General features: G+C 37.7%; 1 protein-coding gene across 2 annotated transcripts; it reads right to left on the bottom strand.

Moving 5' to 3' along the window:
* On the bottom strand, positions 1–25,965 carry LOC128867802 (uncharacterized). Of its 2 annotated transcripts, none has more exons than XM_054109310.1 (5): positions 25,946–25,965; positions 3,128–3,335; positions 1,542–1,728; positions 1,323–1,439; positions 1–1,234 (listed from the first exon to the last, which is right to left on the bottom strand). In XM_054109310.1, the coding sequence occupies exons 2-5, from the start codon at positions 3,294–3,296 to the stop codon at positions 292–294; spliced, it is 1,416 nt and encodes a 471-aa protein (XP_053965285.1). In that variant the 5' UTR covers positions 3,297–3,335; positions 25,946–25,965; the 3' UTR covers positions 1–291. The 2 variants fall into 2 exon arrangements, with proteins under 2 accessions (XP_053965285.1, XP_053965284.1); XM_054109309.1 differs by lacking the exon at positions 25,946–25,965 and adding an exon at positions 4,567–4,766.
* Positions 25,966–26,818: the final 853 nt, after the last annotated feature.

Here is a 26,818-nt window from a genome sequence, read left to right as displayed (position 1 = left end):
GAGCCTTGATTGCTACCTGGCTATCGGTAAGAGTATCTATGCTTCTGTTGTTATAGGTTTTTCACGATTAAAGTTTTTAGCAAACCCTTCCCAAGCCTTTTTATTGCCCAGTTTGTTTTGGCAGCGCTTGACAAATCTGATCGGTACCGATCAAGTCAAGCAATTTAATTTATGTGTTATTTACTTTCATTTTTCTCTTCACAATGCTTTTGTTTTTACTATTCACATGTATTTACCAATAATGCCAGAAGTTCTCTTAACTTGCACAACATATTCAGATAATTTTGCATTTCACTTGGATTTAAATAATGCCTTGGCTTTCCGTCTCGAAGTCTTACCATTTGAATCCTCAGGCAGCTGATCTACAAAAACTACACCCGCATGTAGTTGTTTATAGGCCACTGGTAGGCGTTTTCGGACTTGCTCTTTGATCTGTTGCTCCGTTAACTGAGCTCCATTGCGTCTCACCACCACTGCACCGGCCGCATCACCATTACGTTCATCATAGATGCTTACCACACAAACATCCTCCACTTCAGGCAGCTCATTTATCACCTGCTCTATCTCACCTGGCCAGTATTGCATGCCCTGATATTTAACTACATCCTTTTTACGATCAACAATATACAGCAAATCTTTATCATCAAAATAGCCCAGATCACCGGTATGAAACCAACCTAGTGAGTCTTGGAAGCGCTGCGACTCGATTGGATTACCATAATAACCATTCCACGCATGTCCAGTCTTGACATGAATCTCTCCAACTTTATTTGGTGGCAAATTCATGCCTTGCTCATCAACAATGCGTGCCTTCAGTCCTGGTATCAGCTTACCAACTGAGGTCGCATACTGGGCCCCAAAATTCATAGATATACTACTAGTCTCGGTTAGACCATAACCAAATATAATTATACAGTTTTTCAGTATGCTCTGTAAGCACTGCAGTGTCGGAAGACTGACACTACCACCGCCAATGAGAAATGTATGAATCGAGCTCATACTTTGTATGGTGGCTGTGGAGCAGGTAACTAGAGAAGCGGCATGGCGTGGTGCGACTGCAACGCAATTGATTTTATATTTCTTCACCAATTCAACCATATACTCGGGTGTATAGGGCCGATTGGTGATTACACGCTTACTGCTGCACGTTGTAGTGATAACGATGAATATTACACCGGTGTACCAGTCTAGGCTGCTGTTGGTGAATGAAACAGAGTCGCAGGTCACCTGATATCTAAAAGCATGATTTCCAAATTAAAATGAATTGAAAAAAATCGTACACTTAGATCATGAATTGCTAATTGTTTTGTTGCTATACTTACATATTATCCAGCTGGAGTGTATAATTCGATATGCATACACATTTGGGAGAACCCGTGGTACCCGATGAGCATATTATCGCTGCGGTCTGTTCACCGCCCAACACTAGTGGCTCAGGTCTGCAGGCAAGTACATGTCGAAAGTCCAGGCAAGTGTTTATATTTCTCATTTCAATGCTTCTAATATTATATCTATTTTATATATCGAGCTACTCTACTTACTGGTAGAAACGTTCTGTTGGAGTTGGCAGCAAAAAATCCTCAATCATGGCCACGCCATCAATATGATTTGTAAGCGTGCAGATTAATGGCTTCAAAAGATGAGTGGCAGAGTTGACTTTTTCATAAAACTCACCATCACAAAATATTATTTTTGGTGCTGTGGTTTCAAAGAGATATTGGATGGTATCTGAAATGGAAAATAATGACGTAAATTTAATAAAATCAATATGAATACATGTAGATCGGTTTTGTATTGCGTCCAATGACTTTAGTTGTGAAATAACAGGTGGCGCTAAAGTAATCCTCCTATCAGAAAATGCTATAAATTTTGCGATTGGCCCCTAATGTCAGTTCTGTTTTGACATTTGTGTAGTAAGCACATGCGAAATACACGTTAATAAACAATGTTACGCTACACTGCTCCAGAACGCGGAATATTACTGACTATTCATTTGACCAATAATCGGTCGGTGACTTTGGCACAACGTGAATTTCGTCGCAGATTTCCTCGCCGTCCAACGCCTACTGGTGAAACACTGCGACGTTTATCCGCTCGCCTCGAGGAGACTGGCACAACACGAGATGCTGCCAGGCGTGGCAGACCCCGGAGTAGCCGTTCTGCAGAGAATATTGCTGCTGTAGCCGAGGATGTCATGGAAGCGCCGTCGACATCGACCAGGCGACGTGCCACGCAAATGGGTATCAGTCGACGGTCTTTACAGTGAATTTTGGTACAAGATTTGAAGATGTTTCCGTATAAAGTCCAGACGGTGCATCAGCTGTTAGCTGCTGACCGCCAATCGTGTCTAACATACGCTGAAGCCATCCTTAATCACCACCAAGAGGAAGATGATTTTTCATCAAAAATAATCTTGAGGGGTGAGGCCCATTTCCATCTTAGCGGGTACGTAAATAAGCAAAATTTACGCTTCTGGGGCACTGAAAATCCGCGTGTAACCCACGAAGAGCCATTACACCCGCTCAAAGTCACTGTATGGTGTGCCGTTTTCGCTGGAGGAGTCATCGGACCTTTTTTCTTCGAAGGCGTCGCGAGCCAAACGGTTACTGTGAATGGTGAGCGCTACAGAGCAATGATCAACGAGTTCTTTTTGCCGCAACTTGATGAATTGGGATTGGAAAACATGTGGTTCCAACAGGACGGTGCAACGGCACACACTGCACGTGCCACAACCGATATGCTGAAGGATGCATTTCCCGGGCGCCTAATCTCCCGTTTTGGTGATTTGCACTGGCCAGCAAGATCGCCTGATTTGACCACTCCAGACTTCTTTTTGTGGGGCTTTTTGAAGTCGCGGACTCTTGCAGCTCTTAAAGACAATATCCGTCAAGAATGTGACGACCTATCGCCGGAAGTTTTGGCCAAAGTGATGGAAAATGCCATAAAAGGGCTCAATTCATATTCTCGACTTGATGTAAAAAAAATTAAAATACCAAATAAAAATAATGCACAAAAAGAATCAAAGTTTTTCATTTTTTTTTTTAATTACAGCCAAAAACATCGCAAGGTTACTTTTGCGCCACCTGTTATAACAAAAATAAAAGTAGTTATACATTCGGTCACATACCTGTATCCAGTGCCGGGCTCACTGCGTGAAAAGGTGTACAATTCATTAAACAGCCGAAGGGAATGGAGATCAAGTAGGTACTGTTCTTTGCCACAATACCGACGACATCATTGTGGTTCAAGCCCATTTTCTTGAAATGTTGAGCCAAGCGCACAGACCAGGTAAGCATTTCGCTATTGGTAACCTCACGTCCGTCGACATCGAACACCTGAAGTTTGGCAGAAAGAACATAGATATATACAAGATTAATTAAAAAAATGAAAAAGAGGAAGTTTAATTAATATTGCTAAAATTTTTTGCACACTAGAAAATATCAGGCACGCGCATGTACGAAAGAGTAGTGCGCAACACAATAACAAAACAAATTATGTGGAAATAATTTTTTCGGTGCTTTGTCTGGTTATTCCCGGTTATCCCGCTCGGTGGAAGTTTTTATGTTTTCAAGATTTAAAAAGCAGTGAATTAATAAAATAGTTGATAAATTTAACCAATGCATACTGATAGTAATTATTGAAAAGCTCTACAGCGTAAAACAGTCTATAAACGGCCAAGTCATTTTTGAATTGCTGCACTTTGAAAATTAATTTTATGACCTTTTAGCTTAATTGGCTTATTGTAAGTTTATGCAAATTAATTTTATGACCTTTTAGCTTAATTGGCTTATTGTAAGTTTTCAAAATAAATCATTTAAAAGAGATTAGCTTCAAAATGCAAAAAATCCTGTGCAAATCGGAGCATTCTATGTTTAGTTATTAGTGTACATACATACATATTTCCGCACTTGATTTGATAACATTTATAGATATATTCGACTAAACAATCATTTACGCCAAACTTGACAGCTTTAACTTTTCAAAAATTTTTATTGCTTTGGCTGAAGTTTACCTTAATGTTCTCTATCGAGTAGGAAAGCAGTTCAGATTGACTTTTTTACAACCAAGCAAATCCAATTATTAGACGTGTATGCCAATAATTCAGCTCCCACTTCTGTACAATTAATATATCCCGGGGTGGTGTAAGACATTTTTTTCCTAGACCCCTTCTATATAATATTGGAAATTACCTAGTCAAATAGTAAAACGTGTGTCAAGTTTCATCTAAATATATTAATGTTTGCTCCAGTTATCGTACACAAGGCCGACACTGCTAAATCGACTCCGCTCATCATTCGAAGCGTTTTGGTATACAAATTCCTTCATGCTGTTACATACAAAAGTTATGTGAACAAAATTATAATAGCCTTGGGCACAAGAGCGCCTATAAAAAGTTTCCCCTCTAGTGGCGGTTGTCAGAAGGAGGATAAATAATTAGTTTACTGTTATTACAAATATTATTAAGTGTCAAATGTGCCTATTGTCCGAAAAGTGTTGGTTTCAGCACTATTTACTTGAGCGCACTTACTTTTAGTGAGACTCGTTAATTTTAATTCAAATCTTCACCTGGCAAATTTTCGTCGGATAATTTTTCAGAGTACTGTATAAAATTTTTCCCATAGAACAATTGAAATCGTAAACCAATTGTCGCTTTGCTGCACTCCACACGCGCTCGTGTTTATCATAGTTACACTTTAAGAAATCCATGATTTACTTTTTTCTTTAGCTTCCGGCCGATTTATTGCTCCGTTACTGCCTTTTGATTGACAATTTTAGCAGATCTAACAATTAGCGAAATTCTCAGGTCTTTAAATACCACGCGAAGAAACAAAAAATTGCAATAATAATTTGTATATACACACACACTTTCCTACTGCAATGACATTGAAAAAATAGAGTGCATTCACACAGTTTCGAATTCATTATAGCGTTCAATGCCTTTTTATGTTTTATTCAAATGCGATTTTTTACATGCGATTTTTTCAATTACATGTCAAAGCCATATTTTCATTAAGCTCAAAGTAGAGGTGCCATACCATAACGCCATATGCTTAACCATAATATTTACCATAACGATATTTATGCCATCAATTATTGGTGCCATTTCGTTTTTTTTTTTTTTAAAGGAGGTTGAAATCAAAATGTCAGAAACATCTCAAAAGTGCCGTCACACCAAATGGTATGTAGGGCACGCTTCCACTAATACTACAACAATCCTCCACCTCGACTAATTCTACCCTGGGACCACAAAAGTATAACTTCTGGGTAGAGCAGCGTTTACGTCTGAAGACACAACAGGTACCTGTGTCCAGGTTCCTCTCCTGTAGGCATATGAAGGTTATACACCGTCGATAGTCCCAATTACTCCCACTGTGTTTATAGGTGGTTCCAAAGTAAAAGAGACATCGGAAAACTTGCAGTAGTATTATCTTAACTCACTACCGTCTTGTCTGCTGTACCATACTGTATTGAGTGTTTCATTGATGCCATAGCCATAATCAGCGGATATTTATTTATTTATTTATTTATTTATTCATCAATTAAAGTATAACTTAAATAGATTACTAATATTAAAGCTTAAATATAATTTATGGTAAACAATACTGTGAGATACATTAGTCACAATTCAAAAAGTGTATCTCCAGATTAAGTCTTGATTTGAAAGTCTCTCGTGAGTTAGAGAATATATCCAAATGTTTGCATAATTGGTTAGACTGTCTTATACAACGTGTGAGCGGTTCATTTCGACTAAAATTGGTCTTGTGATAAGGTAAATGGAACATATTGCTGAGTCTTAGGTTACGAGTGGGACAATTAAAGAGTATTAGCTCCAGCAAGAAGTGACATTTGATATGATTCGTAACTATGTCTCTTATAAACATTACCGATGAAGTTTTTCTCCGCATTTCTAAAGTTGGCAGTGCTAACAAAAGACATCTACTTTTATATGCAGGCAAACTGCAAGGCCAACGAAGTGAATAAATAGCAAATCGAGTGAAACGTTTTTGAACCTTCTCAATTCTTAAAGATGAACCCATATAGAATGGATCCCAAATGATGCTGCAATATTCGAGGTTTGATCTCACAAGAGAAAAATACAAATTTTTCAGCGTAGAGATATCCTGGAACTCCCTCGAATTCCTTATTACAAATCCAAGCATAGATCTAGACTTGGCAATCATAAAGTCTATATGTTTGGAAAATGACATTTTTGATGTAAATATGACCCCCAAGTCTTTCTTTTCGTAAATTTTTGTGAGGGTGGTAGTGCCCAACTTGTAATCGAAATCAATCGTAACTTTTCGTCTACTGAATGACATGTGCTGGCATTTACCAGCATTAAGAGGTAAGGAGTTATTATCACACCAAGCTTCCAATCTGGCTAAGTCTTCCTGAAGTCTTATGCAGTCAGTTACTTTCTCTACCCGACTGTAAATTTTCAGGTCATCTGCATACATCAGACAACGTGATGTCTCGAAAACGTCTGGAATGTCATTAACAAACATTAAGAACAATAGTGGCCCAAGATGGCTACCTTGAGGTACGCCTGAGGTAACTTTGATGGCATCAGATTTTATGTTATTTATACGAACGAATTGAGTTCTATCTGTTAGATAAGATGCAAGCCACTTGAGTAAGCTAGGATGAAGACCAAATGAACCCAGCTTTTTAAGTAGGATACTATGGCTGACTCGATCAAACGCTTTCGAAAAATCAGTGAATATGACATCGCATTGTTGGCCTGTTTCAAATTGGTTTAAGACATAATTTGTAAATAACCCTAAATTCGTAACAGTAGATCTACTCTTAACAAAGCCGTGCTGATTAGGCGATATGAGATTTGAAATTTGGAAGAAAATCAAATCATAAACTAGCTTTTCAAAGAGTTTAGGTATGCAAGAGATTTTGCAGATAGGGCGATAATTTTGGACTTCCGACTTACTTCCAGACTTATGTATCGGTATGATAAACGATTTTTTCCAATTATGGAAAAACTCACCAGAAGCTAGTGATTTATTGAATATAATTGTTAATGGTTTTGCTAGCGATGTAGCACAGTTTTTTAGTAATATAGGAGGGAAACCGTCTTCTCCAGGAGTTGGGTCATTTGCCAAGGCCGATAGGCTCCTGAGTACATCATTAGATGAGAGCTGGAAACCTTTATTTGTTCGTGAGCTGTTAAAAGAGGTATCTTCTATTCCGGTGTCGGATTGACGAACATAAACAGATCGAAAAAAATCTGCAAAAAGATTACTAATTTTTTGAATGTCCGACGACGTTTCCCCCAAATAATGCATTTTTTCTGGAATTCCAGTGGTTTTCTTCTTACCGTTAATGAACTGCCAAAAAGATTTACAATTTTCTTTGATACCACTCTCTACTTTAGAAATGTAGTTCTGATATAAAAATTTGTTCAGAACATCGAATTCTTTTTGCAAACGATTGTACGCTTCATAAAGTTTTGCGTTATTTTTAGATTTGCGGTATAATTTGTATGCTTTGGTTTTTTTATTGTTAAGATTAATGAGCCTAGAATTGTACCAGGCCGGTTTGGACTGATTTTTTGCAGACACTATTGGAACAAACATATGAATTGCACTTTCTAGTCTTCCTACGAAATCATCATACATCTGTGATAGTACGGGTTTGTTTAAGACAGTTTCCCAATCTACCAAATCCAATGACCGCGATATCTGGTTGAAATTGGCTTTATAGAAGTTATAATTTATGCAATTATTAATAACTGATTTGATATAGTTTATATGTTTAAAACGTACACATAACGCTTTATGGTGTATGGAGTTAGGAAGAGGGGGTGAAGAGAGGGACTCGACATCGGACTTTAGATCATTGCTTATGAATACTAAATCAAGTAAGCGATTCATATCATTGTGTACTCTGTTAATCTGGCAGAGGTTATATTCCGCAAAAGTGTCGAGCACCTCACATTCACTCTCGCTTGATACCCCATATGGTACTAATTTCTTAGCATCATCGTCGAAACACCAATTAACATTGGGTAAGTTGAAGTCACCCAAAATAATTATGTGTTGACCGCCAGTTAGACTATCCAGTATTGTACAACAATTAATTACATGCTTTTTATATAATTCAATAGGGCTTGAAGGCGGTATATAACTTACACTAATGTATAATTCATTCGATTTTCCTAAATTAATTTTAATTATTATTTGATCAACATCAAAATATCCGTTGTCGGAACTCATACTTGGTGACAAAGTGATTTGTGTACTGGGTAGCCTCGAACTTACAGCAACAAGTACGCCACCACCTTTAGAGAGACCAGTAGTGCGGGAGCATCTGTCTTTACGAAATACATTATACAGTTGACAGTCAAATATTTCTGCTGTATAATGGCATTCAGAAAGCCAAGTCTCTGTTAAAACTATGATATCATAGACAGATGAAGAGGAGAAAAACAACAATGGTAGCATTTTAGTTCTTATGCCGCCAGCATTCTGATAATACAGTAGAAAGTCTGCCGTATTTGATAACTTAACGTCGGTACACGTTAGGTGTGCGGCGGTTTCGTCTCTTCTCTTTGAAAATTTTTAAACGGACGCACTTTTATATTCTCTTGCCAGAGAGAAGCGTCGAAAATCTTGTTATAATTTTTTTCAGACACACCAAGCTTAAATGATACTCTCTTTAGTCCTTTAAGTTCGACGTCTTTCTTTACATGTACTATCACATTTGTGCAGTACGAAGTGCAGAAACTAAAGGAAAGATAACAACAAGTATACCACAATGCAACACAACGCAACACCATGCAACTGGTTATGGTTACCGAACAACCAAAATTCAATTGTAGAGACCAAGAGGTTATGGCTAGGACTACGAAAAATCGATTACAGTGTTGTGAACATGTTGTTTCCAGTAGCAAATTTATAGCGCTATGGTTATGGCACCTCTACTTTGGGCAGAGAACGTAAATTTATAGAGAAGGCTCAGGATCGCATGGGCAGGTTAAATGTCAAATGCTAACAAAACGCGGCTAAGAAATGTTTATTATCTCAAAACGACTGGGGAATAGTTAACATACGAGAGTTAATATGGCTGAGCGTAATCAACAGAACTAAATATAGAGTTTGCATTGACATGTAAAATGCCATGATTTGGTGTTAGGCAAAATAAAATAGCAACAGAGCTTGTTCATTTTTCTTTCATGCTTATTTACCGTCGGCATTTTGCATGCGCAAATGGATTATTTCTTGTGAGATGAATAAATTAGTTCTAAGTATTTAAGTTTGCATGCATGAATGTGTAATTTTAAGTATCTCATTAACTAAATTGTATTGATATTAAGTGTACTATCAAAATTATTTCAAAATATCCACATAAAAAATTTACTTCATTAACTTTGTAAGCCATTCATTTACAGCAAGTGTTAGTATTCAACAATACATTGTACTTTTTAAATTATTTAGTATAGGGTGGGCCATGTAAAATTTGCTTTTTGAATCGGCTATAAAAACTAATCAATATTTTTTCAAACTTTTTTTTTTATTTTTAAGATTGAACATTGTCATTTATGAATGAAAAATAATATCGTTCAAATGACTGCCACGACTGGCTTTACAGTAGGCCATTCGATCAACCCAATTTTTAAGCACATTTTCGATTGTTTGGGCTCCAATTTCATGAATGGCAACTTCGATTTCGTGTTTTAAAGCATCAATCGTCTCTGGATGGTTCGAATAACATTTGCCCTTAACGGCTCCCCACAAAAAATAGTCCAACGGGCTTAAATCACAGCTCCGAGGCGGCCAATTGATATAGGAATTTCGGCTGATTATTCGGTTTTCAAAAACGGTAGCCAAAAGTTCGAGTGTAACTTTGGCAGTGTGACAAGTTGCGCGGTCCTGTTGAAACCAAATGTCGTCCATGTCATCCTCTTAAATTTTTGGATTATATATAAGTATAAAAAGAATTACTGATACTTCTTCTCCGTATCTCTTTGTCAACGAACTACTTGTTGAAATTAATTAAAAAAAATTGTTTGAATAGTTTGTAATTACTCGCTAACAGCAGTTTTCCCGCTGAATAGGGAAGTATCTCAAAAAGAATGCCTTTATTTTGTATAATAGCCAGGTTGCAATTAAAGACTAGTCGAGCTTCCTCCGGAATTTTAAATCTGGCTGGATTTTTTTAAGTCTACTGGAGATGCCCCAACAGAAGCTACTTTACTTCACTTAGATCCCAAATCGCTGGGGCATGGAAGGAAACTACACGTTAAATGAGCTTTTAATACAAAGTACGTTCAAGATCCGCTGTTCTGAGAAATGGACACAACCACTTGTAACAGTTACATAGGGAGAATTTCCCTGACTTTCAGAAAAACGCTTTTCGAAATGGCCAAAGCACTTTTTTACTCTCTGAGAATTCTAAGTGGTCACTTCTTGATAGAGTAATTTGTGGCAGACCACGGCAAATCTCCGAGTGTATTTCTGCCATAAAAAAACTATTTTCGGTTCGGAGGCGTTGCATACGTCCCTCCATATATGGAAAGTATGAAGACGCGCACCACAAGTAGAAGGCGGAACCCTGTCAGTAACCCAACAAAGGTGTAAGCGAATATTTAGATATATTATGGGTTAAAATATTCTAAAAAAATTGTTCGTATAATTCTAATATATAGTATACGTCCAAACTAGGTACTTCAATCTAATAAGTATTTTAACCCTCTGGTGGAACTCACTAGAGAAGACGATATTGGTGAAGAAGCTGGAGAGAGTTCAGAGGTCGGCATTCATTGGAATCAGTGGGGTACCCGTAGACATCGCAGGCAGAATTGCCGCTTCGCGTACCGCAATCAGACTGAGGGACTGGAGCTATAAGCTTAATCTCACTTATGGGCACTCAAGCATCCTCAGAAACTTCGAGTTCATCCCTCTGTCAACGGATCAGTGTATACCCTCGTTTAGTCCAACCGGAACCTTCTCCACTTATATTCCGTCAAGGGAAGAGTGCACGGAGGGCTACACTTGCAGGGCCTGGTGAACTTGCTCATGGATGGATCGAAGTTGGAAGGAAAGGTTGGCGGAGGAGTCTTTTGCGAGGAGCTCCCCATCAGACTCAAATTCAGGCTACCGGACCACTGCAGTGTGTTCCAGGCAGAGGTAGCTGCAATCAAGGAGGCAGCTGATTGGCTGCTCAAATGCTTATTAACGGTCAAGAAAGTAAATATTTACTCCGACAGCCAAGCGGCAATAAGGACCCTCGGGTCTATGACGGTGCATTCGGAATTGGTCAAGGAATGCTTGACCTCGCTTTCGACTGCGTCCGAATTCTTTAACATCAGCCTCATCTGGGTTCCTGGTCACAGCGACATTGCTGGAAACTGTGAGGCCTATGAGCTGGCCAGACAAGGGACATGTGAGGTGATTTCCCAGCGAAGGGAGAGAATTGGGATCTCCCTGACTACCTGCGGTCTGCTTCTGGAAAGACGGGCATCGCACCAACTCAGCGAGCGCTGGGCAAGTACACAAACGTGTAAGGTCGCGAAATCCTTCTGGCCACGTGTTGACCCGAGGCGCTCGGGCGAGCTTCTGAGGCTGACAAAATATCAGCTCTCTAATCTCGTGGGCTCTCTCACAGGACACAATGCGCGAGGAATGCATGCTGTGAGACTTGGAATCACCTCGAGTCCTTTTTGCGCTGGATGTATGGAGGATGAGGTGGAATAATCTCAGCACCTTCTCCTTAGCTGCCCTGCTTTGGCGGGACTAAGATCTAGGCATCTTGGCTCCTACTACTTTGCCACGCCTGCTGATATAGCTGGCGCTGACATTAAAATCTGTTGAATTTCATCAGCAGCATAAAGCGGTCGACGCAAACATAGTCATCGTTCGTAATCCGCACGCTCCTAACTATCTCAGCAACACCTCTCCCCGCCTCTCCCTGTATCCCATCGGTCTTTCTCTCCCGCCTCACCCCTCCATAATGGCATCACAAAAGACGAATCTTTCTTCGTCCAAGTGTGCCCATTCCGTGGGCAACCATATCAACCTAACCTAACCTAACCGTTACCCACCTTTTTCAAAAAGTGCTCCGGCAAAAAATATAAAAATTAATAAGGAAAAAAACTTTGACCTAAGAACACAAAGAGCTTTGGCACTTTTAGTATATGTCCCTAGTACTTCCATTCTAAATTGGTTTCATTTCGCTCTCAGATAACGACCCTCGCAAATCTTCCTCGCAAATTTTGTTCAACTTATCTACTTATAACGGTAGGATATGAAACTTGTAAATTTCGCTTAATTTTGTTTGCCCTAAAGCCCCCAGATACATGAGAAGTTGATGTTTACTTGATATGACTGTCATCTTCTTTACATTGCTTTCGTCTTCATTACCAAAATTCACCCACTGTAACGCTGTGACACGTCTCCATTTAATCTCAGCGCTGATGGCAATCGAATTAATTAATTATGTTACGAATTGACTTTTAAGAAATTTTCGCTTCACTCAGCTACATACATATGTTCTCCAATTATGAGTATGAATAAATTAAAAATTTCATTGTAATCGCCTTCTATATGAATTCTCTGTTTTCGCCTGCTATGGCGTATATGTATTCATACTGCTGCAATGATGTCCTGCCTTAAGTTTTGGTTTTTGCCACGTCAGTGAGTATATTCTGCTTATAAATTTTTTCATTAATTTCTGCCAATAATATCGCCAATCATGGCATTAAAACAGCACTCGCTGCTGACAACTGAGAAACCAACCAACCAAACAACAGACCGATTATTGCTTACTCCAATAGGAGACACCGTGTGGTATGCGGGAACGAGCTATCGTCGAAGCACCACTACTTACTCATTTACTCGTATCAAAATGGTAAATTTATAATTGAATTGTTCATTTCTGTAGTCATTATGTTGTGTTCAATTCACTGGGTTTTACCTTTGCGTGCACACACACACTATCCACGCCCCTCACCTTCTGAGGGAAGGAGATTGTTGGTCGACATTTTTTCGAATTGTATTTCATTATATTTATATATCTTGAAATACTACTGTTTGAATTCTCTTTGAGTTCAGTATTTAAGCGTTATCCGCTGATTCTGTGAAATATGAACTGTTGCAGTCGTCGGCAACCGACAACCTACAATCGAAATCGACGAGAATAAATGTGTTGGAAAAATGCAATGAGTGGAGAATGAAAAATATTATGACACAACCAGAAATAGTTAAATTAATTAATTATATTTTAAATTCTCTGGCGATTTCATAGTTTATGTGTACATATACATATGCATTTAATTCTGGCCTGGTTATAATTCCAAATGCAGACTGTTAATTGGACATAAAATAAATTGACAGATTATGCTTGAATTTGGACAGCTTTTGCGTAGTAAACTGGAGCTAAGTGCATAAATATAAACGGTATTAATTTAAAACTTAGTACTGAATCGAGAACGACATAGCATTTCATTTAATAAGGTATGGCAATTTGTACGATTACACTCATTTCCGGGAGGCGGTACTCAATTAGTTTTGAAGAAAAAACGAATGCGTCAACGAATGACGTAGAATATATTTGTTTTTAATTTGATCCACGTAACAGTAGATATTCAGCCGTTCAACTTCCTAAAAAAGTAAGTCGATGTAGAAATGCAATAAAACACGCCACAGCTTATGTTGACGAAATTCCGTGACTTCCCACAGTGGCAGACATCCAAGAGGTGTAAGTTTTACTGCATCTACTATAAAGATCCAGTGGTATCTGAGGAACAGTTTGGGTTGAGTAAACTTTGAGGGCATCAGTTACATATTCTTTACAGGCATAGACCTGCGGTTTTAGATAATCTCATCTGAAAAATTTGTAGTCCCACCATCCTTCTGGTAAATTTACGTCCCCTCCGCTAGAGACAACCATTCCTTCAAATGTCCATCATGGCATTTGTTGTGTGGCACATAGCATCATCCTGCAGAAACCGCATGGCCTTCTGCCCGGAATGCCCGGTAAGTATTTGATGAGGCTCCTGCTGGTTGCGGTAGAGGAGGGAGGCTTACTCTGAGTTTGAAAGACGTGGAAAACACGACTGGGGTGCTGCATTAAACTCGGTCAACATTTTTTTGACGGTTATTGCACCAATAAAGAAAAGAAGAAGAAACATATTTTAAGGCATGCATTTTGTACGTTGTACTGCTCAAACAAAAGAGCTTTTCATTAAGTAATAAAAAAATTGCATGAATTTTTAGCTGCACTCCTTATACGAGTACCCACATACATACATACATAAGTATATCAACTGAAAAATTGTATGTAAAAGGGAAGACAAAGCGCTAGCGCTTAATGTAATGAGTTTCCATTGTGTGCTCATTTACCATAGCATCTATACATACACATGCATAAGCAAGCAAGTAAGTATACATACATAAGTAAGTACAATAAGTATAAGTTAGTACACATTTTGCAATAAATACAAAAGCTGACACAGATAATAAAAAACAAAAGAAAAACGCATTCTATATCGACTGAGTACAATTGCATATTTACTGGCATCACTAGCGTGTGTCATAAGGTAATATATGTACAAAAAATACATCCTTGTATTCAGACCTAGTTGCACTAGTTCCGAACTACATATGTACGTACCTTACCATCAGTTTATTTTGTAGAGGAGGTAGTTCAAAGTGAGAAGTTTTCGATGCTTGTACCGTGGTACATTTGCACATTTTTAGTTTCTTCTACAATATTTTCCATCCTCCTTATTTTCATACACACAAACGAAACACTGGTATGTCTTTTATAGACAAATTGAGGTAGTAGTCTGGTAACTTACACGTTTTTTGAGGCCATGTTTGGGACATTTTTTGGAAGGGAAAATAAAATTCAATCGGTTTGATTTTCTGATATGTTATTAAAGGTATCAGAAGGTGTACAAAAAAGTTTTTTTTTAATGTTTTGATACTATTTTTGTACACTGCAGCAAGCGGCAAAAAAAAAAAGGTACAGTGGCTGGCCGGCGTGATTTCGTCACTTGTGGTCATATGAAATAGAAAAAACAAATTGCTTATTAATCAGTGTGCTTGTCGTTCTGGCGGGTAGTAAGATCAAATGATTTTGACAAAAAATAACAAAATGGCGGACTTCGTAAGAAAACTGCCTTTTTTTTAAGTGGAAATCGGACTAAAAATGGAAAGTTAGGGACGAAATAAATTAAATCTACTACCCGCCAGAACTATTGATGTGTAGAAAAACATATCTAAATTTCAGCTCAATCCGTTAGATAGAAAATTTGTTTTCACGACGGCCATCCGGAAAAACGTTGTATTGAGAAAAACGCGTTTAAAGTTTTAGCAATTGAGCCGAGCAAGTACGAGCCGCTCTCGTGTATGTGCTATAATTTCGTCAATATTTCGAATTTCGGTCTAAAATTTGTACAGTATATTACCAATATATCGCACTTTCAAAATATGTAAAAACCCGAAATTCGAAATTTTCAAAATAAGTTACCAGACTACCTTAAACACAGCAAGAAAATGTCCCACCCGATCATGATTACAATAACGAAAGTAGTGAAAGTTTCCCTTTTTGGTTATCCAGTTTAAGCTCAGCCGACGTATAAAAATAAAAAAAAATAAAATTAGTATACGCTAAAACAATAAGCAGATTGGAGTTCATCATACAGTATATAAGGGATCATAATTTTGGGTAAAATCCTTTCCAATTTAAAAATATCACCATTTTTGGCCTTTACATGAAAAAATCAGCTAAATCGCTATGTTTTTTCTTTATTTTTATTTATTTATAAAAATATCTATTTTTTCTCTTAAGAAATTTATTTAGTCAGAACATATGTAAATGAAAAAATTAATTGAAGTGAGTTATAGAAAAGAAACTAAAAAGTTCGACCCAAATTGGGGGACATCAGAGTTCGTTTTAGAGGTATGGTTCCTTCGGCATAGTTTTTTATTTTGATCCCTAGAATATGATTTTCACAGAGCAATGGGCGATTTTTGGCCTCCCCACAAATCGACCCGGCCTAGTGTATATATATATATATAATACTTAAGGCCGGCGGGCCAATTATATGTCCTAAATTCAGTAGTTTTCGCGAAGCGTTGTAGGATGAGAAAAAACACAATTAGCCAAATGAAGTTTTGGGGATAGTTTAATATATATTTGAACTAAAAAAAAAAATTTGTACAATCTCCAACAATATATTGTAAGCCGAGTTATCAATAGATTCCCAGAGCGCCTTGCCACTGAAGTACCAACTTCTGTACAAGATACAAATTGCAATTTTCATCTGAAAACAAAAAAAAAAGATTATTAATTTTGATGTAATTATCTTCGATGTGAACTAAGAAAATTGGGAGAAACACGTAAAATTCGAATTTTTGGGGAAGGTAGAAAAAAAAAGTGGTTTTTCAAGGGAAAAAACTCTTCAACTGGGTAAAAAAGTCGCTTAAAAAAAGTTTTTGGATGTTTTTTTTAGTTCACATAGAAGAGAAAATAACGCATTTTGAATGAAATGGATAGCTCGTTTAGTTTTTTTGCAATCGTGTACATAAATTAGGTAAAATCGTGAAAATGAAAAGCCGAGAAACAAACACTTACAGAGACGTACACAGAAACAATACACTACAACAATAAGCGCACGGTTGCTCGACGCCGCACTACGCTCGGCTCTGTAGCTCTGCAAATACTTGGAATTTAACTCTGAAAATTTGTGTCTCATGTTCTTGAATATCTAAGCTATTGATTTCAGCAAAAAAAAAAAAAATCGATTGTTTTGACCTTTTAATTGGCCCGCCGGCCTTAACACTTGTTAACAGTTAACAGCCACAGTTAAAGAACAAAGAGGTTGTCTGCAAAGTCGGTTTACTGACGATAGTTAAATAGATAGAAAAAAAAAGATTTTTCTATAATACATTTTTTGAAATAATAAGAAAGCTAAAGTGAATTTATCACAATAAAGGAATAACCTAATGTATAGTAATTGAAAGCACAAGAATCCAGCAACAACCATATAGCGAGTAGGCCTTCTACGCGTCATTGGACTGCTATATCGACACCAATATGTAAGTGCAATTGCTAATTCTTTATTTTATGTTAATATTCACTCTCCCTCTCATTTAAACTCATGTAGACGTATGTATGGAAGTATAGTAAGTAGCAATTTGCAATGACAGTTTTTTTTTGTTTAAGAGAACCTATTTATGCAGAATAATGTACATCCATACGTACGTATAGGTATATATATTTTGATCTTTTCGGTTATTCTATTTCTTTCCTTTTGTTTCCTTATGTACATGCATTGAATATTATTTAACATATATGTATATGTATATTATAGAAAATGTTGAGGTAGGGCAGTTTTAGTTAGTTAACGTACACCCACAAAATAATGTGAGTACACCATTGTTTTAAATATATATTACTTATTTTTGATATATCTGATAGTGTTAATAAATATTGTAGCGAAAATGATTTACCAGATTTTTCATAATTCTGGTTTGATTTCGGAGCAAGTGTAGATGATCCAATGGGGCTTTATTTACATCTACAAAACCAAGGTAGGGTGGGTATAGAGCAGCCACACGTCATATGCATGCGCTGGCAGGCTTAAGGATTCCTAGGTCTTTTAGGACTGTAGGTGGAAGTTATGTTTGTTGGCAGTTTTTAATTTTCTTTGTGTGCAATTTATTTAGTTTATCTTGTGAGGCGATAGTTATGATGGTAGCTTGGTTCTGCTGCTGCGTTTTCGAACCCACGTACTGAAGCTCCGGGACACAAGCGAGTGCACACGGCGCAGCGGCAGAGCATCATCACAAGCAAGCCTACCAGAACTCATCTATGGTCACATAACGTGCTAGCAAATGACGAATTTAACATGGCGATGCCCATTGTTGGCTTGCACATTATTCTCATGTGAGTTATCGAACTAGTTTCCAATAGGCAAAGGAACACTACTCCAATTTGTGGACGAGTTTGAACCAAGTTGGAAAAATAAGAAAAGTTTCACTAATGAACGTTTCACAAATATTATATTTTATTTTGAATTACAATATTTTTAGCTTAAAATTTATTGATCGGTTTAGTATGACTTTATTTCTAGAAACTACTAAATATATGTACATATGTACCTAAAAAATTTTTTCTTTTCTTTTATAGTTTCAATATGCTATCTATTCTGCAATGGAATATGAACGGCTACTTTAATAAATATATTGATTTTGAAATTTTAATCCAAAATCATAACCTTTCTTTCTTTCCCCAATCCAATATTGCTTCTCTATTTATTGAACTACAAACTTCCAACAAAATTGCAATAGTGAACGGTTATTCCCTTCCTAATCAATTGTTTTGCGCAACAGATTTCAGCAACATAATTTGTTCCTCTACTCACCCCTTTATTGTAGCCGATTATTTTAACGCTTGCAGGGTTCGTTTCCTCCAACTCAAAAGGTCGAACAATTGAACGTCGTTATACAAAACGACGGATCCCCTCATTTTCACTCATTCATCCTTTACACACATTGACGTTACCCTTTGTTCTGCATCCCTCTCTTCCAAAGTGTCATGAGTGTCATGGGTCTGCATTGACGATCTTCACGGTAGTGATCATTTCCCTATCCTCTCCAAAATCCAATTATCCCGCCCCCAAACCCTTTTCAAACCCAGAATCTATTTCAAAACTAACCGAGCGGACTGGCCCAAATTTTAGTCTGCTTGCGAACTTCTCTCTTGTTCTGTCCCTTTTTCATCAAACATCAACCAAGAAACTTCTAACATCCAAAAAATAGTCCGTTCCTCAGCAAATCAATCCATCCCACTTTCTACAACAAAGCCGATCAAGCCTGCTCCTTTGTGGTGGAACAGTGATCTTTCAACATTAAGAACTAAGAAGCAGAACGCCTGGCATAATTTCAAGCGCAGTCGGACCCAATCAAATCTTATCTTATACAAAAAATGCAATGCACTTTTTCGGCGCAGTGCTAAAAAGTCTAAGATCCGATGGTTCCAAAAATTTACCAGCAGTATTTCTTCTTCATTCGAATCAAAAAGGATATGGGCTGACATAAAAAAAACTTACTGGTTCTTCCTCCCACTCTTCTATTACTTCCCTTAAGTCATCCCAAGGTAATCTACTATACCCCCATGATATAGCCTTAGAGTTAGCCGTCCACTTCTCTAATGCCTCTTCTGATTCCAACTTTCTCTTAGACTTTTCCGCTTGCAAACTTTCCCAACTCCAATCTAAACGTTCCATTCCTTCTTCTTCTAAGCAATTGCGTGCTGATTTATCTCTACAGGAACTCTATTTCGCTCTTTTAGCTGTTAAAGGTAGAACCCCTGGATTTGATAAAATATCCTATTCCATTATAAAACATCTCCCTTTGTCTCTTTTATTTCGCCTCCTCAACTATTACAACTACATCTTCTCAACCGGTAATTATCCCATCCTTTGGAAGACTAGTTCCGTCGTACCTATCCTAAAGCCTTGCAAAGCACAATGCGAAGTAAATAGCTACCGTCCTATATCTCTTTCCCTGGAAAAAAACATGGCTACTAGACTATCATGGTATGTTCACGCAAATAAGCTCATCCACCACAATCAAGTTGCCTTCAAAAAGGGACATGGTACTGTTGATGCTCTCTTATATCTTGATCACTTCGTTTCCGAAGCTCTATCAAGGAGAAATCATATTTCGTTCCTCTTATTGGATTTTGCCAAAGCTTTTGATCGGATATGTATACAGGTCGTTTTAAGGCAGCTCGAAAAGTGGAAGGTTGGGCCAAGAATCTACAACTTTATTAAATCTTTCCTATCCTCTCGTAAGCTTAGTGTTCTTATTTCCAACGTGCGATCCCCTATGTTTCCCCTAGACAATGGTACCCCGCAAGGTTCACCCTTATCCGTTATCCTGTTCACTATAGCTTTTGATGAGCTTAGTACAATTTTTTCCCATTTCCCTAACATTTCCCACCAAATGTATGCAGATGATGTGCTTCTATTTTCTAAAACTCCCAACCTAAATGTCGTAATGGCTACCTTCACAGACATCATATCCAGCATTTCCTCATGGTCCCTTACTTCAGGCGTTCCAATCTCTCCCAATAAAACTAAACTACTACATATTTGTAAGAAACAAAACTGTAATATACCTACGTTTACATTTAACAATACAAATATTACTTGTGCAGATAGTCATAAGTTTCTAGGTATAGTATTAGATTCTAAGTATCCCTTTAAACATCACTGTAAATACGTTAGAGATAAACTATTTCTTAAGTTAAACATTGTGAAATATTTATCTTGCAAACGCTCACTTATCAACTCCAAATTGCTGGTCAACGTTACTAAGGCGCTCCTCTTATCCTCTATCAACTATGGGGTAGAAATATATGGCCAACATACTAAAAATAACCTCAAGCTCCTAGTGTCTCCTTACCATACTGCTGTCCAACGATCTTTACGTGCATTTCCTACTTCGCCAATAAAAAATATCTTGGCAGAATCAGGTCTACCATCACTACCCGACAATGTGGAGGACAATATAAGACAACTTTATCCTAAGCTTTCTCTCACTTCTAATGCTTTGCAACAAAAATTCTTTCACTCGGCAACTGTGCGCTCACGGACTCCTAAGATAGCTTCATCAATTTACAAATGCGCCTCTTTTGCAGAAGGCAATGGACTGCCCTTAAGATTATTATCGACGAGACATGGCCATCACCCGCCATGGATGCTGAAAAAAATCATCTTTTATAAACGACTTACAGGGTTTGATTGAAAAGTAATGAGCCTTATTTTTTTTAGCAGTTTTATTAAACCTTTTGGCTTATATTAATAATATTCTTCAAAATAGGACCCTTGAGCGTCAATACACCGCTGGTAGCGGTCCTTCCACTGCAGGAAACATTTTTTAAACTCATCCGCCGGAATCGCGTTCAATTCGGCTGTCACTGTTTTTTGGAGCGCCTTGATGGAGTTGAGCTTTCTTTTCAGGCGCGGGAACAAGAAGAAGTCCGGAGGGGACAGGTCTGGGCTGTAGGGTGGGAAAGCACCCGAACCCCCATCTTGGCAGAGGAAGGCGGTGTGCGCCGGCGCATTGTCGGCGCATTTCAAGTTTTCCGGTCACGATTTCCCGCACATTGTAATAAGTTAAATTTAACTCTTCACTGATCTCACGTAGACTAGCACCACGATCAATGTTCAAAAATTCACGAACCCAGTTCACATCTTCGTCTATTTGCGTCGTCGAAGGCCTTCCAGATCGCTGTTCGTCTTCCACGTCCTCCCGGCCTTCCTTGAACGACTTGTGCCACCGTTTTACCTGTGCAATGGACAGAGATTGGTCCCCGTAAGCCTCCTCCCCGTCCCCGTAACACACTTTTAAAACAGCTTTCACGCGCGGAGCGATGTTGACTGCACCGCTGTTGCCAGCGAACTGGGACCGATTTCTAGTGGAAGGAGAAGGTCCAGCGATCATTTTCCCCCACGAGCCGATTCGGTTGATTGCTTGGCAGACGCTCCGCGCGGGGAGGCTCATTACCTTTCAATCAAACCCTGTAAGTTATATGCAAACATCTAATACGACATCGGCAGAGTATTGCGCACATTTTTTACAAATTTCATCTCGATTTAAAAGCACTAGTTGGCAGCTAATCTTCACCGATGGCTTCAAAGCGAATTACACTTCCTTTGCTGTCGTGAAAGAAAATGGAGAGGCTATATCGTATGGACTACTTCTCAAAACTTCCGTTTTGCTCAATTTTCACCGCTGAAGCAACAGCAGTTCTCTACGCCATGCAGTATTCGTCAAAATCCAAGGGGAAATACATCATATGCACAGACAGCATGTCCTGTTTTCAGGCCATAAAGAACTATAATAACTCCAATCACATTATTGGAAATATCCTGATTTCTCCTCCTCATAAAATCAGAACCATGTGGGTACCAGGGCATTCTTGCATCAACGGCAATACAATCGCTGATAATACTGCCAAGGATATGAGCATTACTTCTACTATCACATCAAACCTTATATGTAAAAATGATGTTTATCGACTTATAAAGCAGCATAGGCGAACCAAACTAGTAGCTGACTGGTTTCACTATAGCCATCATTACTCCAGGATTAATCCTAATCGTACTAAACTGACTTATCTATCATCGCTCCCATCTAACATATACTCACCTACGCATTGGTCACAGTGTAATCACTAATGCACTAATGCATATCTACTGCAAGGGAGGCAACCAAACCTGTGCCCATTTTGTAATACTCCAGTCAGTATCCTGCACTTGTTAGCCTTTTGCCCTGGACTATACAGACAAAGACAGCAGAATTTTGACGGTCATGATGCACTAATTAACCCTTTTGATTAAAACATTTCCAAAATCTATAAATTTCTGAAGGACTCTGATCTTCTACGACGTATGAACATATATAAACCAGCAATTTTTCACCAGCCAGCTGAAATCCTCCATTGCTAGCGCTGCGTTATCTTTTTGTTTATTTAGCAATTCTATTGTTATTTAAGCTTTTAAAAAATAAAAAAATAAATAAATAAAAATATTTTCTGATTTTACAATGGGTACAGTACAAGTACTAGTCGCTCTCGAACTAGAGTGACTTTTTCCATCCGATACCTGTTTACCAACCAGAATGTCTACTGAGTAGCTCAGGGTTACTAAATATAATGTATGTATATGTGTATGTGTGTATGTATGAATATTCACACAATTTGTATGCAACAACTGCAAGCGCATCTGCTTGGAAATAACTCATCCATGTGTGTAATCACTTTGTGCTGCTGACGCTGCTCCTCCTGCCCTTTCTGGCTTGCAAAACAAATGGATTATATTATTTTACATTTCGTGCTCGAAGTTTTTTATTTGCTTCTTGTTTGTTTTTGCTGTCAGTTACGCGCTTTTGTTTGTTTACTGCAAAATGTGCACAAATTACATATCACAGCAGGAGCATATGTTGTTGTTATCTGTTGTTACTCCTATTGTTACAGTTATTGTTTTTCAATTTAATCAAAATGTTGTGAGGCGATTGAACAACAAGCGGGCAAAGCGAAAATAACTCAAATACATAACAAAATAATAACAGTTCAATTGGCAATTGGTACATAAAGCAGCTTGGCTAAGTTGCATCCCAGTCAAACCTACTAGTTTTGAACTGCCTTGAATCTTTGCAGTGAAGGAGTTCATCTTCTGAATTTTTTAATGCTAGTATTGGTTATTTTTAACAGGGCGGCGCCCTACGAGGTGCCAATTGTCAATCGATACATCAGTATGACACCAGTTAAAGAACAACTCAGCTTGTAGTCCATAACAGAGGAAAAGAGCAGCTGGTAGACCTCATCAACATATATTATATATATGTATGTATAATTTCCTAGTCTTCATTGCGTGGATCCCTAACGCTTGATCCATTCTTATTCATAGTACAATAGTAAAAAAGTTTTGTATTTGCATTTTTTACTGGTACAACTCTAGTCACTTTCAAACTACATAGTATGGTTTGTTATATATGTAGCTCTTTTCAAGAAGAAGTTCTTTTTAGCTATAAATATTTATGTACAAATATTTTAAATATTCAAGCAAATTAATTTACTACTCTTTGTACTTCAATTAATTCGACGTGTTTCGAACTTTTTTTTTGTTGTCATGTGGTAACTCCTGTAGCCATGAACGATTTCTATGTTCTATAACCGATTAGTTTCAAAAGTTTCATACCTAATTTTATTGGCGCATTTTCATTTCAAAAACGCACAATGGAGAGGTAAGCCGTTTTTATTTTTCTTATTAAAAATACTTTAGGAGCACTTTTTATTTATGTAGATTTCTAAGAAAAAGATTGCCGACTGCCGCAAATCCGGATGCAAAACGGATTAACGAATTAAAATTATTGTAAGGAATTTTTTATGTACGTGAAACCTCCCACAAGCGGACACTCACGAATCCACAATTTTCGTCCGCTTATGGGGAGTGTCCGCTTATGGGGGTTGAAAAAAAACTCTTAGTTAAAATTACTATCCCACCTCTTTAAACAATTTTTTATGTTTTTTTATGGTACGTTCAGTTTTTTTCACATTTATTGAAAAATATAGATGTATGCATGTACATTTTTATATTGGGAACAATGAATATATTTACACATTTGAATATACATATTTGATTGAACATATTTATATTTTAGGCTTCGAAAATTCATATACCGTAGTCTGTCTGTCGTAGATTTTCCTGTTTATGTTTCAGAAAAAGGTTTTCAAGATGACATTCTAAAGTCTTGGCATATTGGAATCCAGTAATATCATCTCTTAGAAATTGTTTAATTCGACGCAGTTGTTCTAATGCTTCAGGATACGAATTGATCTGACATTCATCCTGGACACTTACATTATTTGAGTATTCGCTTTCTCCGTCAGATAATTCCTCAGTATTAATTTCGTCAATGACAACGTCAATATTATTGTCTTCTGTATTAACAACTTCGTCGATTAACAAAAACTCTTCTGTATACTGACCTTGCTGATTTTCATTTAAATCTTTATCAAAGCCGCTAGTGTCGATATGGGAATATCAACCTCTGCCTCGAAGTCAGAACATTCAAGCGGAGCTTTTTGAAACCCGGCTTTCATAAAACAATTCTTAATTGATTCTGCCGTTACGTTGTCCCATGAAGATTTAATAAATAAAACAGCCTCCAAAACGTCAAAAGTTTTTGAAAGTCTGTTCATTGGAATGTCTTCTAATTTTGTCAAAATATGTTTGATTATATGGCATCTGTAATGACACTTAAAATTTTGTTATTATACTCTGACCGAGGGGCTGACAAACGAATGTTGTATTAGCAGGTAAAAAGATCAACTTTATGTTATCTAGTTTAATATCTCGAGGGTGAGTTGTAGCATTGTCCAAAAATAATACAATTTTTTTCTTCTGGCAGCCCATTTTTTTATCACGCATTTCTAGCCACTCACACATAATTTCACGAGAAATCCAAGCTTTCCGGGTTGACATCCATTCCACTGGCAAACTTCCTATATTGGCTCTTTTAAAGGCGCCTGGGCATGCTGCTTTTCCGATAACCAATGGCTTTTCTTTATCTCCAACCATATTGGCACACAATAGCACAGCTAATCTTTCTTTTGATAACTTACCGCCCACGCATTTTTCATTCTTAAGAGCAAGAGTTTTATTGGGAAAAGCACTGAAAAATAGTCCAGTTTCATCCGCGTTGTAAATATCTTTTGGGCTGTAGCCTAATGAAATATTTGGTAGTATTTGTTTAAATTGCTGCACATCCTCGAAACTAACCTCGGAAGATTCCCCACATATTCTTTTGAAAGTCACATTATGACGCCTACGCCATTTCTCCAACCATCCATTTGACGCAGAAAATACCTAATCGGCCAGCGATTTCTTTTGCTTTTTCCTTTATAATAATACCCGATATTGGTATATTTTGGCTTCTGGCCTTAACGAACCATTCGAAACTCAAATGGTCAATTTTTGAGCCATCCGCGTTTAAGAACTTTTTCTTTTTGTTGACGTTATCACCGCCCATCCATATCCTTTTAATATCTTTTATTTCAACTATTGTCTATCTACTATCTTTGTTGTCCGTGGATTAGAGTATCGCGTCCGCTTATGAGAGGTTTTTATTGTTTTCTTTACACATTTGTTCAGTGATATATTTTGCTTGTCCGCTACCGAGAGGTCCGCGTCCGCTTTCGAGAGGTGATTAGAACAAAAAAAAAAATGAGAAAAAGTGTCCGCGTCTGGTTATTAGAGTGGATTTCGTTCTAAAAACACGACATAAAGCTTGGTTTCTCAGTTTTTGTCCGGTTATGGGGAGTGTTCGCTTATTGGAGGTGTCCGCAAGGGGAGGTTTCACACTTATACAGACTACCGAGTTCTGAAAATGATGCCGAGGAGGGTTCTGACCCTGAATACTTAACAAAGCAAATAAAGTAAAACTTTTGATATTTTGTTTAATATAAAAATAACCTCTTGAATGCTTATAGGAAGCACGAGCAAAAACCGCGATCTACATGGTTTCAAGGCAAAAGATTCAGCAAGTGGCTGATCGAGAATGGAAAAGGTTTGCAATGTACATAAGTTCTGCCACTGCAGCTTGAAATCCAAATTACAGGGTCTTATTCGTCACGCTGCCAGAAGCAAGCACATAAATGCAGCTTCGCCATTTATGTATGTCTGGCACTCAGCCGACAGTTTCATTTGTGAATAAGCAACAAATGGAAGTGCACAGAGCGGAATTGGCCAAATCGTTATTTATTGCAGCATCCACTTCAGTTAGAATGGTTGAACATCTAACAATTTTGCAAAGCGTGATATTTTCGGATAGCAAAACTGCACCAAATTTGAAGCTACGACGATCAAAGTGTAGCGCTGTATTCATACGCCACGCGCAGCTGAACCTCATATTTCCGATATTGGTGTCATGTTCAGCGTTAGTAACCCTTACCCACAGTTTCGCCATTGAAAGCATGTACTAATTTTTTGTTTTTCGTTATTTGTGTATTTATTTTGTTGATTTCATTATTCTAACTCCTTGCATTTGCTGGCGGGCAGCGCTTTACATTGGCCCTAATGAGCTTATGCTGTGCTTTTAATTAGTTTAATTGTATGAATTAGCTGAATATTGAGCGGTAATTAAAAACAAACATTTAATTATTTTTCTTTACTGATTCTGTTGTGCTTTTCCATGCTCCCTTTTTTATAGGGTCTTTAAAAGAAGCGCCTAGATATTATTTTAAAATAAAACATGTGCAAATTTAGATTCTTTCTGCTGTATGT

Source organism: Anastrepha ludens, chromosome 6 (assembly GCF_028408465.1).
Source record: "Anastrepha ludens isolate Willacy chromosome 6, idAnaLude1.1, whole genome shotgun sequence".
NCBI classification, from domain to species: Eukaryota; Metazoa; Arthropoda; class Insecta; order Diptera; family Tephritidae; genus Anastrepha; species Anastrepha ludens.
Note: the sequence above shows the minus strand (reverse complement) of the source record. Positions and strands in the feature narration are given on the sequence as shown.

Excerpts from the sequence above, each read along its gene's own strand:
- LOC128867802 (XM_054109309.1), bottom strand. The coding sequence starts at position 4,707 with ATGGATTTCTTAAAGTGTAACTATGATAAACACGAGCGCGTGTGGAGT. Across the intron at positions 3,336-4,566 it reads ATCCGACGAAAATTTGCCAG|GTGTTCGATGTCGACGGACG; the intron begins GTGAAGATTTGA and ends GCCAAACTTCAG. Across the intron at positions 1,729-3,127 it reads GAGCCCGGCACTGGATACAG|ATACCATCCAATATCTCTTT; the intron begins GTATGTGACCGA and ends TTTCCATTTCAG.